At 39.8% G+C, this 19,409-nt stretch overlaps 1 protein-coding gene across 1 annotated transcript in view; it reads left to right on the plus strand.

The window, feature by feature from the left end:
- MYO1E (myosin IE) overlaps nt 1-19,409 on the plus strand; it is a 232,909-nt gene that overhangs the window by 87,312 nt on the left and 126,188 nt on the right. The window contains exons 2-4 of the mRNA XM_036735924.1: nt 2,546-2,689; nt 12,957-13,046; nt 15,378-15,472. Coding sequence (XP_036591819.1) covers nt 2,546-2,689; nt 12,957-13,046; nt 15,378-15,472 — 329 coding nt within the window. The remainder of the gene's footprint in view (nt 1-2,545; nt 2,690-12,956; nt 13,047-15,377; nt 15,473-19,409) is intronic.

The following is a 19,409-nucleotide window of genomic DNA, read 5'->3' on the forward strand; positions in this document are numbered from 1 at the left end:
AAAATGCGAGGATTGGACTATATGGTCCCACTGATCTTTCCCATTGCAATTCTGTAAATATTTAGAATAAAGCATAACAGAAAGATAGATCCTCCTGGAAAAACATTTGAAAATTGAGGAGTAAAACACCTCCAACTCCCATCTTGCCATGTCTATTAGCATTCTAAGGCTGGACCTGGTGTTACTCATCCTTAATTTGAATATAATCATTCCATTCCCCATCTTTTACAAAAAGATACAAAAAATAAATTAAAAAGATATTTTAAAAGATATTTAAAAATATATAAAAGATCTGCCTTCATTTAGAAAACTCCTTAACATTTGTTCTCTAAAAAGGCTTGGTTTCTAGTCTAGAGTTTAACATTTTAAAAGAGGAGCGTGACAGGATTTCAAAACAAGAACCCAAAAGTGTCCTCCCAGTTCCTCCCTGTGCCCCACCCTTCTAAGCATACTGCTCCTTTTTCTTTCCTGGAGGTGATGTATCTAGGCTAGAAGAAACTGCAGTGGTTACAGAGGTGCTGGGGAGCAACCACAGAAAGGGAAGCCTATTGAGCAAGGAAGACTTAACACTAATAAAGCCCTTAGAAACAGACAAGGCAAGATAGGATCCCTGAATACATTCGATATGTTGATGATATATGATAATAATGTATTAATTTACATATATAGTGAATATGCCTGTAATAGATTTATTACAGCTAGGTCCCAGTTAGAGGGAATAAAGAATCCCCTAAAATGTTTGCATTTGAATTCATAGTACTTGGAGTTATAATTACGTAAAATATGTTATTTTATTCCAGTCCAATGGAAACAAGCCATGTAAATTGTTTGCATTAATTGGGACCTAGCTATATTTTTACATTGAATAAGCCTCCTCTGTGTGTGTTTAATAATATAAGCAACTATTTAGTGTCCACTGTATGCCAGGCAACTGTGGGAGCTATAAAAATAAAGGCAAATAATATAAGCAATTATTTAGTGTCCACTGTATGCCAAGCACCTTATGGGGGCTATGAAAACAAATCAATAAAGTCCCTTATCTTCAAAGAACTTACAATGGAACAAAATGCGGTGGGGGGAGACAAGTTGAACAAAAAAAGTAATTTGGAGGGAGAGTCCTAATAACTGGGAGGATTGCAAGGAGCTTTGTGTAGAAGATGACACTTGAGCTGAACCTTGACTGGAACCAGGGATTCTTGGAGATGAGGTTGAGAACGGGGAGCATTGCAAGCATCTGGAAGAGCTTGTACAACTTCAAGGAGGCAGAAGGCGGCACGTGATGATCTGTGCAATGGCAAATAGGCCAGGCACGTGGGTGTTTAATAAGTATCTATTGATTGATATACAGATATAGATATATATAAAATATACATGTATATTATGTATATTTTTTTTTACTACAAGAAAGTGTATAGCATAGGGGTGAGGGTAATGTCTATATTCTCAGGTCCATAGTCCCAAGAGAACTCCAAAGCATATAGGGAAGGCATTGAGTTACTGTCACCATGAATGGTCATAGGTAGGCTAAGATTCTACGTTAACTCTAGGGGTTGGTATGCCATGCCAACAACCAAATTATCAACTCTAGGCCATATCCCTTCTATCATTATGAAATTCTATGTGGGCCATTATTTGCCTTATTAAAAAAGTATTAAATATTTTGTTATATAATAGTTGTGGTAAGTTTATGTTACCATAACATAATCTGTCTTTTGAATGTGTTTGCCTCAAGTGAAGGAGGGGATTCAATATATTGCTTAGGTAAAATCATAGCCCCCTCCCCTCCAGTCACATTTATTTGAATTACCTGGGTAAATGGGGATGGATAGACATAGTTGTAATCATACTGTTAGATTCCCTTTGGGTTTTAGAATGTGTTCTTCATGAGCTTGTAAGCCTATTAGTGCAGGTTTTGTAACCCCTCCTCACCTCTGTCATTCTCATCCATGACCTTCTTTAAATCTTCCATTAAGGTTTCGCTCAACACATTGGAGCCATTTCATTGATTCTTTAAAAATTCTGTGGGCCATTCAGACTTGTTCACTCTCAACACTTGCCAACCTGCCCCACTTTGCAATCATGCATGTCTTTGTTGATGACTTAATGAAATTTTTCTCGTGCTAGTCCTCATTGGTAATACTCTTAAGGTAATATGCATGTACTGGTTATATATGTTTTTCTGTTTTTTATGAGATCATGGTATATTATGATTTTCAGCTATAGCATCACTGGAGAATATTTACTGTCAAAAATGAATCTCAGAGCGTGCCCATTTTACTGGCTATTTTCACTTATATGTTTAATGTATATACACAACATACTTGTTATGGATGTGTATGTATACAGAACTACAAAACTACACTTAGAATAGTGCTCTGCACACAGCAAGTGCTTAATAGATGCTTTTTTATTCATTCATTTCATTCATAAAAAGTTGTAAATAAATTTTTTATGGAGAAGTTTAAGAGTCAGAAAGTGATCGCATTTTTAATTCCAGAAGAAAAAATGTACCTTCTTGATAATCATGTTTGTTTGTTTTTTTCAGGGAAGCAAAGGACACTATCGATACCACTGGCAGAGTCACAATGTCAAGCATAGTGGTGTGGATGACATGGTGCTCCTGTCCAAAATCACTGAGGACTCCATTGTGGAAAATCTGAAGAAAAGATACATGGATGACTATATTTTTGTATCCTTTGAAGGTTTGAGCAAAATGTTCATGAGTGAAATTGTAAGGTCCAATCTATTGGAAGAAGGAAGATGATATTGGCATTCTACCTTATTTAACTTTTATAAATTCATGTTTGACTTACATAACTTTTGAGACTATCGTACTGGCCAGAATCATCATTAAGAGTAGACAAGGGGAAGCTGCCTACAGTGTAGTACCAAAGGTTGCTCACTAGTTCAGTTGTGCCTGATTCTTCATGACCCCATAGACCACCGCACACCAGACCCTTCTATCCTCCACTGTCTCCCAAAGTCTGTCCAAGCTCATGTTCATTGCTTCCATGACACTATCTATCCATCTCATATTCTGCTGTCCTCGTCTCCTTTTACCTTCAATCTTCCCTAAATTAGGGTCTTTTCCAAAAAGTCCTGTCTTCTCTTTATGTGGCCAAAGTATTTAAGCTTCAGTTTCAGTATTTGTCCTTCCAAAGAATAGTCTGAATTAGTTAATTATTAATTAATAGTCTGAGTTAAGTGTTGACTGATTAGGTCTCCTTTCTGTTCAAGGGACTTTCAAAAGTCTTCTTTAGCACTACAATTCGAAAGTGTCAATTCTAGGGTGCTCAGCTTTGCCCTACTGGAAAAATTAGAGCTTTGGCTATACAGACCTTTGTCAGCAAGGTCTGCTTTTTAACATGCTGTCCAGATTTGCCATAGCTTTCTGTCCAAGGAGCACGTGTCTTTTAATTTCATTGCTACAGTCTGCCTACAGTGATCTTTAAGCCCAAAATATAATAAAATCTAACACTAATTCCATTTCTTCTCCCTCTGTTTGCTAGGAAGTGATGGGACCAGTTGCACAATGAGGAACCTTATAAAATAACTTTTTAAAAATTCACTTGACTTTAATGCCAGAAAATTCTGCTCTCCATGGCACTTATTTTGTGATGTCAAGTCACACATGTAATGTTCAAATCCTTTATGCCCAATATTGCCCAAGAAAAACATTTTAAAAAATACATTTTATCTTTAAATCATCCTTTATCTTTAAATCATTTTAGCTCCTACCCCCTTCTTAACACTCTCCTCTGACAAAGAATAGCAATTAAATAAAAACCTCCAATGTGATGATCACATTGGCCAGTATATACAGTGTTCTATTCTAATGATTCTCTACCTTTCTGCCATGAAGAAAGAGGTATGTTTCATTATCTTTTCTCAAAGGCCTTTACTGGTTTTTCAGTTACTCAGAGTTAAGGCTTCCTTTTAGTAATATTTTCATTTACCTCATAAATGAAAGTTATTAAGTGTATTGTTCTCCTGGTTCTGCTTATTTTGTCCTGCATCAGGTCTTAGAAATCTTCTCATTTTTCTCTGAATTCTTCATTTGTTACTTCTCACCACAAAAGAATATTCTGTTCTTTTGGCCTTGATCAATGGGTACCCATTTTGTTTCTAGTTTTGGGCTACCACAGTACTCCTATTATATGTTTGGCATATAGCACAAGGTCATGTAGATGCTAGATGTAGATGTAGATGTAGAGCTGTTAGGGACCTCAGAAGACCAATCCCCTCATTTTACAGAGGAGGAAACTGAGGACCAGGGAAGTTAAGTGGCTTGCCCAAGATCACACAGCTAATGACCAAAGGAGGCAGGATCTTAATTCAAATTTACTGACTCCAAATCCAGGGCTCTTCCTATTCTGACTGATTTTTTTTTTTAAGGGACACGAGGAATTCACTTTTCAAAGCTGGGGTGTGGGAGTGAAGGCAACCAATTTTTAGGCCTTTCCTAGAGCATACAAAGGCTTTGTTTCAGCACTGATATCAGCTGGTTTTAATCTAGAACCATGTCAGAGATGTCATGGGTTATCCTAGTGTTCCTATGAAGGAGCACTCAGATTCCCCCCTCCTGGTGCTGTCTGGGCTGCTAGCAGAGAAAAAAAAAATTGGAGTCATGATAAAGGGAGTCTCTTTTCTACCCTACAGACATAATAACATCTTGTTAATGGCCTTCCAGGTTTGAAAATTTTTTCAGGGAATTAACAGAGGTAATCTCATTTTTTTTTTAGTCCAGGAACAAATGTGTATATTTTTAAAAGTCAGATTTGCATGTTTTTTTTTTGTTTTGTTTTTCAAAATTATCCCATACCAAAAAAATTGCCAATTTTTCTGCATTCTTATGTTTGTCTAAGGAAACCTCAGCAGCAAATGTATTCCAAGGAATACCTAAAATTCTTGTCTTTCTTTGTGTCTCACTTTTCAGCACGCCAAAGGCAACTTTTAAAAAAGTTTTTTTAAAAAGCAATGTGGAATTTTAATGCAAACTTGAGTCACCTTCATTATGATGTTAGACTAGCTGGAGCTAGCATCTTGGGACTGGGGCTGGGTCCCAGATGTGTCCCAACATCCAGGGTGGTATAATTCCTTTCCCCTAGGGTCATCCCTTCCCAGAGCCAAATCTGAGAGGCCACCCCTTCCCCACTTCACTGCACTCACTTGGCCCACCTGGCTGCCATCTGGGTATCACAAGACCACACTTATCCCAGGATGAGGGATGAACTGTCTGCCCTGGACATCCAGATCATGCAGGACAGCAGTTGGGAAAATCAGTGTCAAAGGTGATTCACAGTGCATCCATGATGAATTCCACCCTACCCTTTTCCTGGTCACTATCATCTTCCCCCCTCTCTTCCTACTGCACCTTCTATGAACCTTATTCTCTTGTGATGCTATGGACCTGAGTCGGGGACCTGAATTTAATTTAATTTAAATTCTTCCTGCCTATGTGATCTTGGTCACTTTTTTTTCTGGTTTCCTCATCTGAAAAATTAGAGAGGCCATTTTGGCTCAATCAATGATTCTATGATCTTTAAAAACTTATTTAAACTAATCAAATTACAAGTCATTGATTTTGCCTTGGCTCTTTCCTAGGGTGTTATCATGCTTACGTCTTGATTTGCTTTTTTCAAAAAACTGAAATCTGCCCATTTGCATGGCATAGTACTGGCCACTTACACAATGGCCTCGCTGCTGAGGGGTCTACAGTTTTGCCTGTACTTCTGTATTGTGTCCTGAAAGGACATTTGCAAGTCAGCTGTTTAGAAATGGGAATGCATTTTCCCATATATCTCTAGTGGTTAAGTTCTCAGAACAGCCTATAAAAGCAGCACGTCAGCTACAATTATGGATAGCTCAGCAAAAGGGAATACTGGATGACTGGATATGTGGCTCCCCTGAACCTCCACAGTCTCCTGCAGTAGCCACAGTGGTGGTTATTCTTATAGTGAGAAGGAAGCTGCGTAGCACCTCTTTTCCCAACAGTAATTATCTCCCCCAAGGAGATCATAAGTTTCTTGAAGTCAGGGGCTGGTCTTATTTGTCTTTGTATTTCACATCTTCCTCTACCCCCCCATAGTTTCTGGCACAGTGCCTTAGAGTTTGTGGACTCTCAAATATTTCCTGATGGATTGCTTATCAAGGCATGCTCTTTGAGTTTACACAGCAGGATGGAAACCATGATTCATTTCTGTGGGCTAAAGTATGCACCTTCATTATAATTGCCTAAGTTTCTACTGACTAAGAATGTGTTCACCAGTGTGTGCCCACCTTGGTATTGAATTCTCAATGAAAAAGGAAACGAGTTACTTGAGTACTATTGCCTTTTGGGAGTAATTTTATTGATTCATTTTCTTTTTGTATTCAGATACATCCCTCCTTCTTCCTTTCTTCCCACTCCACCTCTGCCTCAAAGCAATCCTTCCCCTGTAACAAAGAAAAAGAAACAGTTAAAATAAAACCAACCCACACATCTACTGGCTCTGACAATGTATACAACATTCTGTACCTATAATTCCCCACCTCTCCAGTGAAAAGGACCATATACTTATCTCTTGCATGGGACCACGATTGGCCATTAATTACATAAAATTCGGTTTTATTTTATTGTTCCTTTAATATACATTGCTGTGTTCACTGTATCTGTCTCCTAGTTCCCCTTGTTGCATCAGTTCGTACTCTTCTTGTTTCTCTGAATTCTTCACAATTATAGTTTCTTTCAGCACAAGAATACTCTGTTACATTTATGTAGCACAATGTTTAGCCATTATCCAATCAGTGGGGACACACTCTCTTTCTAGTTTTTTACTACCACAAAAAGTGCTGTTACGAGTATTTTGGTATATAAACGTCTTTAAATTCCTTCTTTGACTTCCTTGAAATATATGCCAAGCAGTGGGATTTCTTTCTCAGTCAAATAGCATGAACAACTTAGCTCCTTTTTTTCATACAGTTTCTTGTTATTTCCCAGAATGCTCTGGTCAACAATGAGTGAGAATATTAGTGACACTATGGATTTTAGAGCGGCTATATGGGCTGCTAGGTGGCACAGTAGATAGAACTGTGGGTCTTGAGTCAGAAAGACTCAGCTCCCTGAGTTCAAATCTAGTCTCAGACACTTACTGTGTGACCCTGGGCAAGTCGCTTAACTGTGTTTGCCTCAGCTTCCTCATATGTAAAATGAGCTGGAGAAGGAAATGGCAAACCACTCCAGTATCTTTGCCAAGAAAACCGCAAATGGGGTAACAAAGAGTAGGACACAACTAAATAGCATGATCCTTATGTCTAAAATGAGAAGACTGGCCTCCAAGTTCCCATCCAGCTCTAAATCTAGGCACCTCTGATTCCTGTAATGCTGCAGAATACAAGCCATCCATGCTGACCTGCCTGTGTGACTCCCATCCTTATCCTCCCATAATGAGCTCTCTGTAGGGCTTCCACCCAGTGCCCCTGAGGCCTTCCTCATCCTCTCCTGGTTACATGCAGATGCTCATGGACCTCATTGGATTTTCATCAGTTACCACTTGCTCTTTGACACATACACAGCCCATCTTTCTCATTCACGCAGTTAACATTTATTCTATAGAAATTAGGACCCATTCAACAAAAAAAAATTTTCAGCCCTTCTGAAAATAAAAATAACTCCTGTTTCTATGGGGCACTTTAAGGTTTACCAAGTATTTCATTTTACAGATAAGGAAACTGAGGCTCAGAAGAAGTCAAATGCCTTGACCAGGGTCAAATAGCTAATAGGTGTTGTTGGGTCCAGGTCTCCTGATTCCATACTATCTTAATAACTTCCATAGGTGTTTATAAAATAATACCAATAATTTGGCAGCATATATTTTCTTTACATAAAGGCTTATTTTATTGCTTTCTCTGTTAAGGTAACATATCATAGGAATGATAGAGCAGCATTGTATTAAAGTAATAAGTAGCTTGGATTAGTTTTTTTTTCTTTTTTTTCTTTCTTTTTTTAAATCCTTAATGGTTAAAGCCAGAATCTATTAGATTTCACATTAAATTGTGAAACTGCTCCCTGCAGCTCTTCTCCTAGGGCATTCTTTTTTATTATTGAAGATCAGCATTTGAATCAATCATTTGTTAATGCTTCCCCTCTGAATGGCCATTTCTTTGGGCCACATCAGAGCAGGGTTGACTGGGAAAATGCTGACCTTGTTTACTAACAAAATCCAACATTTCAGCTGTTAATGTTCACAAAAGCGTGCTCTATCCTCCATATTTGTTTCCTGGAAAAATTGTCACGCTTCTTGAAATTTAAATTCTGCATTCTGTGAGAGAAATATTACAGTCCCTCTTCTCCTCCCTACCCCCCCCCCCCCCCCCCCCCCCACTGAACTTGTCTGGCTTTCCCTGGACATGCTTGGAATGACTTAATGTCTAGCTTCTTGGCTGCAAACACCAGTTACTGGTGAAAGTCACTCAGTGTTATATATTCAGCACGTCTTTCCATCAAGGCTATTTTTGCACTTAACCAATTCCAAGTTATATTTAGCACTTTGAAATATTTACAAATGAGGGCTTATAGACTTTGTGCATAGGTCAAGTCAAAAAACACTTAAGTGCTTACTATGTGCCAGGTACTGTGCTAAGTGCTCGTGATACAAAGAAAGGCAAAAATAACATCTGCCCTCAAAAAGCTCACAGTCTAATAGGGCAGACAACATGCAACAGTGTACATACAAGATATGTACAGGGTGAATTGGCATTAATCTCAGAGGGAAGGCATTAGCCTTGGTGGGGGGAGAGAACAGGACAGACTTCTTGGAGAAAATGGGATCCAAAAAAGCAAGGAAATAGAGATGAGAAAGGAGGGCATTCCAAGCATGGAAGACAGCCAGTGAAAATGCAGGGAGTCAGACTATAGTGATGTTGTTGACTTGTTACAGTTGTGTCCGAATCTCTGTGACCCCATTTGGGGTTTTCTTGGCAAAGACACTGGAGTGATTTGCCATTTCCTTCTCTAGCTCATTTTACAGATGAGGAAACTGAGGCAAAAGGGTTAAGTGACTTGCTCAGGGTCACACAGCTAGTAAGTATCTGAGCCCAGATTTGAAATCAGGTCTTTCTGACTCTAGGGAGCAGCACTATATCCACTGCACCACCTATCTGCACCATATATAATACCAATTCAGTATTATTTAAGAAACAATTTCCTTATGACAATCCTATGAGGTAAGTAATTTGAGCATCACTCCCACTTTATAAATAAGGAAATAAAGGCCCAAAGTCACAAAGCTAATGGCATAATAGGATGCACTAACCCTGTCCAAGGCAGCTAGGTGGCACAATGGATAGAGCATTGGGCTTGGAATCAGGAAGGCTCGTCTTCCTGAGTTCAAATCTGGCCACAGACATGTATTAGCTGTGTGGCCCTGGGCAAGTCACTTAACCCTGTTTGCCTCAGTTTTCTCATCCAATCACTGCTGAGCACTGGAGATAGAAAAAAGAGCAGAAGCAGTCCCAGTCCTCCAGGCGTTTACAATCCAATGAGGGGGACAACATGTATAAATAGGTATGTGCAAATACGAAGAGAACAGATGGAAGATTTAACCCCAAGAGGGGAAGGCCTTCCCAAAGTCAGTGGAACAAGATGAACCCAATGAAGTACCAGAGAACTAAACAAAGTAATCTTTGCTGACAGAAATTGATGTTATTTGTTTCTTCCCTCCTGTTCTAGATTTGAGGAAGGCAAGGTGATGCAGTAGAAAGACTGAATCAGAAAACCTGGGTTATTAGAGCTCTGTTACTATCAAGTTTTGTGTCTTCCTTGTCGTTCAGTCATTTCCAACCCTTCACAAATTTTTCTTGGCAAAGATACTAGAGTGGTTTGCCATTTCCTTCTCCAGTGGATGAAGGCAAACAGAGGTGAAGTGACTTGCCCAAGGTCACACAGCTAGGAAGTATCTGAGGCTGAATTTGAACTCAGGTTTTCTTGACTGCTGACCCAGAGCTGTATCCACTGAGCCACCAGCTGCCTCAGGTCCTCCTTGGCCAACTCATTTCACTTGTCTAGGGTTGTTTCCTTATCTAGAATACTAATATATTACATCTATATAGAGTTTTTTGGGCAGTTTACAGGATCCTTTCTTCACTACTTTGGAAGCTGGGTAATACAAATGTTATTAACCCATTTTCCAAATGTACAGTCAGAAGGGTGAAGTGCCCAAGGTGATCCAGCTATTATATAATAGAGCCAGCGCTGAACCCACATTTTTTTGGTTCTGAATCCAGTACTCTTCTCCCATACCCCACTCCTTCTAGCTATTCTTAATTTGCCCATCTGTAAAATGAGAGGATTGGATGAGGCACTCTTTCCAGTCTAAAATTCTATTGAATTGGATAGCATCATTTGGCATGGTGCACCTTGCATCACAGAAAAACACATTTTACAAATTATACTTTTAAGCCACACCTATACAGGTAAAGGTTAACCAGTGGGTTGAGGCAATTATCTGGATCTTTCTGAAGGACCACCTGAATTATGTAGTGGGAAGTGGGAGTGATTGGATTATATTGATGGTTATCTTAGCTTTCCACTTTGCTTTCTCTCACCACACCCCCAACATTCTATAGGTCTATAGAGTCCTGCCCATTTTACCTCCCAGCATCTCTCACATACACCTCCTTTCCTCTGGTACTGCCACCATCCTGGTGCCGACTCTCATCACCTCATACCTGAACTGTTGCAATGATCTATTTGTTGGTCTCCCTGCCTCAAGCCTCTCTCCACTCTGCTCTCAGATCTTCCTAACAAGCAGTATTTGACAGTGTCTGTCCCCCTATTCTGTAAACTCATGGTTCCCCCTCACCTCCAGGATCAAATGTAAAAGCCTCTTTGGCATTCAAGGCCCCCACAACCTGGCCTCCTTCTACCATTCCATTCTTTTCCCATCTAACTCCTCTCCTCCCTCCCCACACAGTACTCTGTGAGTCAGTGACATTGCCTCCTTGGAGGTCTTCTCACAAGACATCCCATCTCCATGTCTCCTAAGGCTGGAATACTCAGGTTCCAGCTCAGATCCCATCTTTACAGGAAGCCTCTCCTGATCCCCTTTAATTCTAGTGTCTTCCCTCTGTTGGTTGTGTCCAGTTATTATCTTATTTGTTTCTTCTTTATCCTGTCTATATCTAGTTTATACATAATTATTTTGTGTTGTTAGACCATAAGGTCCTTGAGAGAAGAGACTCTGTTTTTGCCTTTCTTGGTTTTCCCAAGGCACATGCCTGGCATATAGTAGGTGGTTAATAGTGCTTATTGACTGACTAACTGTGTCCATCCTTCCAGGTTAGATCTATAGACAGAACCACACACAAAGAATTCAGAAGCTTATCCAAATAATTTAGGCCAAAATCTTGTTGGGAAAACCTCATCACTCTGCAAGATCCCATCAGCCACTGAACTCCACACCACCCTCTTTTGTCTATAGCTATCTATCACTGGGATGTTTAATGGTTAGTTTCTGGATGCTTGACCCTCCTCGTTTCAATCTGAGTTATTCAATAGTGATTTAAGATATTATCTCTGTATATATTATATTTTATCTCCCTTAGAAGAATATAAATTTCTTAAGGGCTGGCACAGATTTGGAGGGGGTTTTGTGTATTTGTGTTCTCCGTCCCTAACTAGCAATTAATGTTTATGAGGCTGTTAGGTGGTGCAGTGAATAGAGTGCCAGGCCGGAAGTCAGGAAGACAACTTCCTGAGTTCAAACCTAGCCTCAGATACTTACTAGCTGTGTGACCCTGTGCAAGTCACTTAACCCTTTTTGCCTCAGTTTCCTCATCTATAAAATGAGGTGGAGAAGGAAATGGCAAAAACCACTCCGGTATCTTTGCCAAGAAATGGTGTCATGAAGAGTCAGACACAACTGAAGTAACTGAACCACCACCACAACGACAATAGTTGGTATAATACTGGACCTGGAATCAGGGAAGTCTGAATTCAAAAAATGACATTAGCTAGCTGTGTGACCTTGGATAAGTTAGTTATTTAATCTCTCTTAGCCTCAGTTTCTTTATCCTAAAAAGGGGATAATAATAGCACCTGCCTCCCAGGGGTGGTTGTGAGGGCAAAATGAGATGATATTTATAAGGTGTTTTGCAAATCTTGAAGACACTATATATATATATATATATATATATATATATATATATATATATATATATATATCTTAGTTATTGTTAGGTCATCAAGTATTTGGCTAATTAATGAGGGGCAGAGAGATAGATGAGACATTTGGCTCGCCTAGGAGACTTGACGGAAGCTTACCAATAAATATGGACTGCCATCTTAGGCATGAATTGACATTAAGGATGTTGCCTAATGGCCTTAAAGTACTATTAATCATGAAATAATTGACTTTCTTTTGTCTCAAGTTATTTTCATCTGAGATAGTATAACATTTTACAGTTAACAAAGCATTTTCCCATCATCTAATTTCACTCTAATTTTATGGAGTCAAAGAGGGCTGGTGATAGATAAAGTAGAGATTAAGTTACTTGTAAATCTAAGGCTTGTGAGTAGCAGAGCCAGGGCTAGGACCGCTGATTCCCAGAGTCCTTAGTGGCACAGTGGATAGAGTACTACTAGGCTTTGAGTCAGGACTTCTTAAATTCAAATGCTGACTCTGATTCTTATCTGTGAGACTTGGGTAAGTCATTTAACTTCTAACTTCAGTTTACTCTTTTCTAAAATGATAGGGTTGGACTTGATGGCCTCAGGGGTCCCTTCCAAATTTATCTCTATGATTCTGTGACACTGAGGTTCAGCTGCCCAATTTTTCACATGGATTTCTCAAGAAAAAAGCAATGTTCAATAAATAATAGGACGAATGAATAAAACAGATCAATAATATTCTTGGGGGTGGGAGAGCATTCACTTCAAAGATTTCATAATTATGGACCTTAACGAAATGTAAATACAGACATATATTGGTTCTGTATTAATTTCTGTCAACCCTTTCAAACAGATGCCATACTTTGGGGATAAGGAAATTGAAATGTACCAAGGAGCTGTAAGTAACATTCCATAAATGATCATGATGTTCTGAGCTTTATAATGCAGATGTTCTTTTCCCTGACATTAACAGGATGTATTCTATTGTATTGTATAAATATGCTTACGTTTACATGAACTTATTCCTATGCATCACCTTAGCTTGGACAGTTCAATTAGATAAAATGTTTGACCTTAAATGTATATTTCTGTAGTATTAGAAACAAAAAACATAGTATTATCCAGTTTGGCTTTAGTTTGTGTGGTATTAATAGATTTAAGATAGAAAGAATGTCAGTGGTCATCAGATACAATCTCCTCATTTTTCAGATTAGGAGTTTGTGACTTGCCTAATGTCACCCAGGTAAGTGGCAGAGGTGGAATCAGACATCAGGCCTTCTGACTACAAATTCCAAGTTCTTTTTTGCTCCACCTTGCCTCCTGAAACTGAAGAAGCTCAGTGGAATTTGACTTTTGGCTCAAATGTTTTTTCTACCCCACAAGTTACTCCCTTTTCCTCACCAAAAAAAAGTCTTAAATCATATAATTTACTATTACTAAACAATTCCAATTAAATCACAAAAAAGCCCTCTTGCCATTTCAGAGTAGGATTGGGCTATGTTTAAATGTTCCTATTTCGTACACAAAGGATGAATTTTTTTTCTAGATGCTAGTGTGCACCCCATTTAAACTGCATTCCACATAAAAGCAGTTAAACTGGTAGGTAGAGTAAGATAAAATATGAAACAAATAAGATAGGACATAGGAAGTGGATAATGAGACATCCTCAGGGAAAAAAAAATGTATTTTACTCCTTGGTTCACTTGCTTTCCTTTTCCCCTTTAGACTTGCTTGCTTCTTCCTCTCCCCTCCTCACCCTTTTTCTTTTTTTCTGCCGTCCTTTTTTTGCTTCCCTCCTTTTTTTTCCTAGGGCAGAAGCTCTAGGGCTTTCACTGATGCTGATCCCTCGAAAATAATCAAAAAGATGGCCCACGCAAATTCTTCAGTTGAAGTGGAAGGCCTTAGCTTTCCCAGAGCCTCAAACCAACCTGTAGTTGGTTCACAAGGGGCCCTGGATGCAGAGCTTTGAAAATTCAGCCTTTTTGACTTTGTGACTCTGGGTGAGTTACATAATCTCTAAGTGCCCCAGGCAAAGTCTCTTAAGACCTTAAGTTACTGGTGAGTAGCTGTCTCCATTTGATAGAGGGAGTTTTCTTCAATTAAGAATTCTACTATCCAAACCTGAGAGAGAACTCAGAGAGAGAGAGAGAGAGAGAGAGACAGAAACACCACTGTTCACCTGATTCTTTTCACACTTTAATGCTGGTCACGTTATTTAAATCTCCCTATTATCCTGAGAAAAGGGCAGAGATTGTTATCCACTTTTTACTGATGAGGACACAGGATCCAAGGGCTTGTGGCCTTGCCTAAGCTGGTGACCCAGATCTCCTGACTCTTAGTCCAGATTCTCTTTCTTTGTCCTGGATTTAGGAGTTTGTGATTCAAAGCATGTTTGTGATTGAGTGGGGGTATTGTTTTGTTTTGGAAGTCAGTGTGAAAAGGAGAATTTGGTTGGGTATGGAGAACTGAGTTCTTTCCATTTTGAAGGCTAACAAAGAGGCCCCATGAAACTGGGAGGCACAAAGCAACTGAGTCCCAGTTGTTAGCTACCCACTAGAGATAAAATAAACCGGCCAAACCAGTTTGCTCCCTGAGACTACCACCCCCTCTTCCTCATAGAAAGCCCCACCCCTTCCACCTAACTCCCACCTCACCTCCCCCACACCATATCTCCTCCAGGGTCTCAAGGGCTCTCAGCTCATCTCTTCAAGAAAATTAGAGTATTCCAAGTGTGCTGGCTCTCATAAACAGCTTAGTGTTTCCAGCTTAGCTTAGCCCAAAGGCCATAGGTGGGCAGTACTAATGGGCAGCTCTCACCAAGGTGTGGCTTTAAGTGGTAGGGTGTGGCATTAAAATATCTGAAGACTTTGGTCATGTCTCAAGGCTGAATCATATCTGCCTATTAGGGATTCCTGCCATTCAATTTTCAAAAAAGAAATGCCTTGGGTCAAATTCCACCTTTGACTCTGCTGCATCTCTCCTGTTGACAAAGACCAGGGAGCTGTCAAATTCTGGCCTTTCTGGCAACATACAATTGCAAGAACCTGACCTGAATAAAGGTGTGTTCTAGAGCAGAGAGGAGAAAGGAATATTTCCAATGTAATTTTTTGTTCTGTTTGACCACATGACCCTAGGGCAAGTCACTAGTGTCTCTGGTTCTGTCTCATGTTTAAAATGTGCTTTTATGATTGATGTATCATGGATGCCTTTCCCTTTTCCTCCTCTCCAGGCACAGTATGAAAATCCACCTCATATCTATGCACTTGCTGACAACATGTACAGAAATATGATTATTGACAGAGAAAACCAGTGTGTCATCATCAGGTATGATACTCATATACTCCATTCCTGGGTCTGTCTGGCAAAGCTCCTCACTAAGCAATACCAAATGCTTTTTCCAAAAAGAGTACAAGAAAAGTCAATGTCTACAACACTGGCTTAATTGCATGATCTTGTCCATGGGCATGTAGCCCACTGGGCTATTTGTTGAACCTCGTCAATCAATGGCGCTTTCGTGTCAGCAGGCAATGCCACAAGCCTGTTCACATGGTTGAGTCCAAAGCCTGCTGGCTGCTTTATCTTATTTTATTTTCCTAAAAGCAGTAATGACTAGCACATAGTGAGCATCTGCAGCATTGGTGTTTGTCCCATGTGGTTAAATGAAAACAACTGACTGTTGGCTTCAAGCCCCATGATGCCGCCCAACATTACTTTAATCAAGAGAAGGAAAGGCCTTCCTGCCATGTTTAGTACTAAAATAGTAAAACAGCTGCCCTTGGAAATGACGGTTTCCTTGCTCACCTTCAACTTCCCTTTGGATTAGAGAGCTTGTACTTCTATGGCAGAATGTTTCCAGGCCAGACAGCCTCCGCTTCATTTTTCTCTCTCCTTTCATGATAGAATTTTGTCTTCTTACCAGCTTGAACATTCCTGGTGTGCTTTGAATGGTATAAGAGAATTACAACTGAATTTCTCTGCTTGCCCTCCCCTACTTCCATTTCATCATTCTTTTATCCTAACGCTTCTTAAGTTAAAAGTAAACACCTGAAATTCAGCAGCAGGAATAGCAAGGGGTATGTCTCTGAGATGTGGGTCAGAGGATAATAATTAAAATGAATGAACAAAAATAAAAGAGAAAAGAAGCCTATTAATTTACTGAACTTTTAAAACTTTCAACAGTAAGCAATGAATTCAATGTTCTATCTGACTTTCCTTCCCAAAGGAATTTCTAATCGTGACTTAATTGAGTCTTCTGTCAGGCTCACTAACTAGAGGGGTTCACAGACTATGGGGATAGTCTCAGAAAGGAAGTTAAGACAACTTTGAGGAAGAGAGAATAGCATTGGTGGGGATGAATTTTATTAATAAAGTCTCTCTCCTACATATTTTTCTTTTCCTTTGAACCCACAGCTAAAGCAGGAGGCAAAAATAAATTAATAAATTAGCTAAATTAATCATTTAATTAATTAACTTCTCCAGGCCTCAGTTTCTTGATCTATAAAATGAAATGATTAGACTTTGACCTCTAAGCTGTCCGCCAGCTCTAAATCTATAATAAAGCAACATTTTCACTCAGTCCTCAAGAAGTATTTCTTTATTGTCTACTATATGTACTCTGCTCTATGCTATTAGAGCACAAAATTAATAAGACATAGTATAGTGAGGGAGAGGAGACATGAAAAAACAACGTCAAATATAGTAAGTGTCATTGAAAAGGCACAGATGAGGACATAAAGAATTTAGAGGAGGTATGTTGTTCAATCGTGTCCAACCAGTGGTGGGATTCAAATGAATTAACAACTGGTTCCGCACGGAACCCAGTCGAGGTGCTGCCCCTGCCACTGATGTGGTGGGCGCAGGCCCCACCCCCGCTAACAACTGGTTCACAGAACTCAACCTAAAATTAGGCACTGGTTCTACCAAACTGATGCAAACTGGCTGAATTCGACCCTTTTTCCAACTCTTCATGGCTCCATTTGGCATTTTCTTGGAAAAGATAGTGGAATGATTTGTCATTTCCTTCTCCAGCTCATTTTACAGATAAGGAAACTGAGGCAAACAAGGCTAGCTGATTTGCCCAAGATCACACAGTTAGGAAGTATCTAAGATTGGATTTGAACTCAGGTCTCCTTGATTCCAAACCCTGTGCTCTGTCCTCTGCACCACCTAGTGTCTGTAATAAGCACAGAAGATTTCCTTCTGATTAGGAAGATGAAGAAAAAAGATGATATTTGAATTGGGCCTTTCATACTATTTTTACTGCCAGGAATGGAGACAAATGATCAGGAAGGTGCATGATAACAGTGGGAAAAAGCAACATCTGGATTCAAATTCCACTTCGTTGTGACCTTGGGCAAATCACTTACAAGGAGGCTGGATTAAATGGCCTTCTAGCTCTAGATCTGAGATCCTATTTCAGACAGAGGGAATAGGATGAACAAAGACAGGAAGGCAGGAAAACATGGAACATGTTTGGGAAACAGTATTAGCTCGGTTTGGCTAGATTGTATGCAGTCCCTAAGGAGAGGTAAGCCTGGAAAGGGAGGCTGAAGCTAGGTTGTGGAGGATTTGAGTGACATACTAAAACATTTGGATTTTATCTAAAGGGTAGTGAAGAACCACTGATATGTTTTGAGCAGAGAAGTAATATGGTTAGAACTGTGATTTTCCAAAGATTACTCAGTAGTGATTCATGGGTTCTCTATATTAACTAAGCTCTTATGTATCTGAATAACTAAACTCTTATTTATATGAATAACTGTTAGCTCAGCGCACCAAGAGCATATGCTTTCAGAGCCTAATGTGTGTATTAATATAAGGCTATAAGTGCTTTCAACAGGCGTGAACTGAAGCAGCTTCTGTTCAATCAAGATTAAGTTCATGCTTCCTGCCAGCTGTTAGCCAGGTGTTCCAATGAATTAATCCAAGAATTAGAAGCTGTTGCTTCTCAGGGCCATTTCCATGCTACCATGTTTGGACTCAGAATAGAGAGGTCTGTTTCTAAAGGCTGGACTTGACTGGGTGGTCACAGTGGGAGCTGCCAAAACCCAATCTCACCCTACTCTTTGTCTGCTGAGTGAGACTAGATGTGGGGGAGAAGGAGAAGCAATGTAGCCCTGCATGCCTATCTCTCTAGGAGACAACTACTGTAGGTTGAAGTGATAAATCCTGTGGGGCAGAAGAGAAAGCTATACAACGTTATGGGTTGCTCAAGATAGCTCTGATAGGGAAAGCCAGATGAACCAGATGCTGAGTAAGTAGCAAGCATAGGATTTGGACACCCGAATGCTTACTCAAAACTCAAATGTATCTCTGACCCCCAAAACAAACAACGCATATGTCTCTGGTTGGTTTAAGAGACGTAGGCTTAGACTCATTCCAAGTTCCAAGGCGTTCTTGCTAGGTGGTAGGAGTGGGATGGAAATCTAACAGAAGGAAATAGAGCTCATCTTCACCCTGATGAGAAGGAAAACAAGAAAAAATAATGTTCTAATCTTTATGGTGCTTAGCCAGATCTCTGCCACCCAGTGTGCTCCTCTATGTGCTATGTTATGATACTAACATTTACTTTTATGAGACAGATGATGTCAATGTATAAAGGCAACATTTCTGATATTCTTCCAGTCCATATTCATTTCTTTTAAATAGAAGCAGATACAATTGCAGTATGGACAGCTAGATGGCACAGTGGATAGAGCGCTAGTCCTGAAGTCAGGAAGACCTGAATTCAAATCCAGCCGCAGACACTTCCTAGCTGTGTGACCCTGGGCAAGTCACTTAAGCCTGTTCGCCTCTGTTTCCTCATCTGTAAAATGAACTGGAGAAGGAAATGGCAAACCACTCTAGTATCTTGCCAAGTAAACCCCAAATGGGGTCACCAAGAGTTGGGAACAACTCAAAAAAAAAACAACATGACAGTACGGGCCAAAGGTGACACTCTGGGTGGGGAGTCAACCTCCTTGAGAGTGGAGTTTGTTTCATTTTTTTCTTTGTACCCCCCCATTGCCTGAGGGGTAGCATGGCCTAGTGGATAGAGAGCTCTCCTCAAAACCAGAAAGGCCTGCTTCTGGCACATACTATGCTGGTCATGGGATCCTAAACATGTCCCTTAAACTTTCAGTGGATTAGGCAGCTCTCTAAGACTATAGATTGTGGAGGACTTGCCAGTGTACATTGGGAAAGGAGTTTCCTCTCCCAAGAGTTCCCCATATCAGTGAAATCATAGATCTAATCCCTCTCCAGCGTAGTGCTGATTGGTTGA

Source organism: Trichosurus vulpecula, chromosome 8 (assembly GCF_011100635.1).
Source record: "Trichosurus vulpecula isolate mTriVul1 chromosome 8, mTriVul1.pri, whole genome shotgun sequence".
NCBI lineage: Eukaryota > Metazoa > Chordata > Mammalia > Diprotodontia > Phalangeridae > Trichosurus > Trichosurus vulpecula.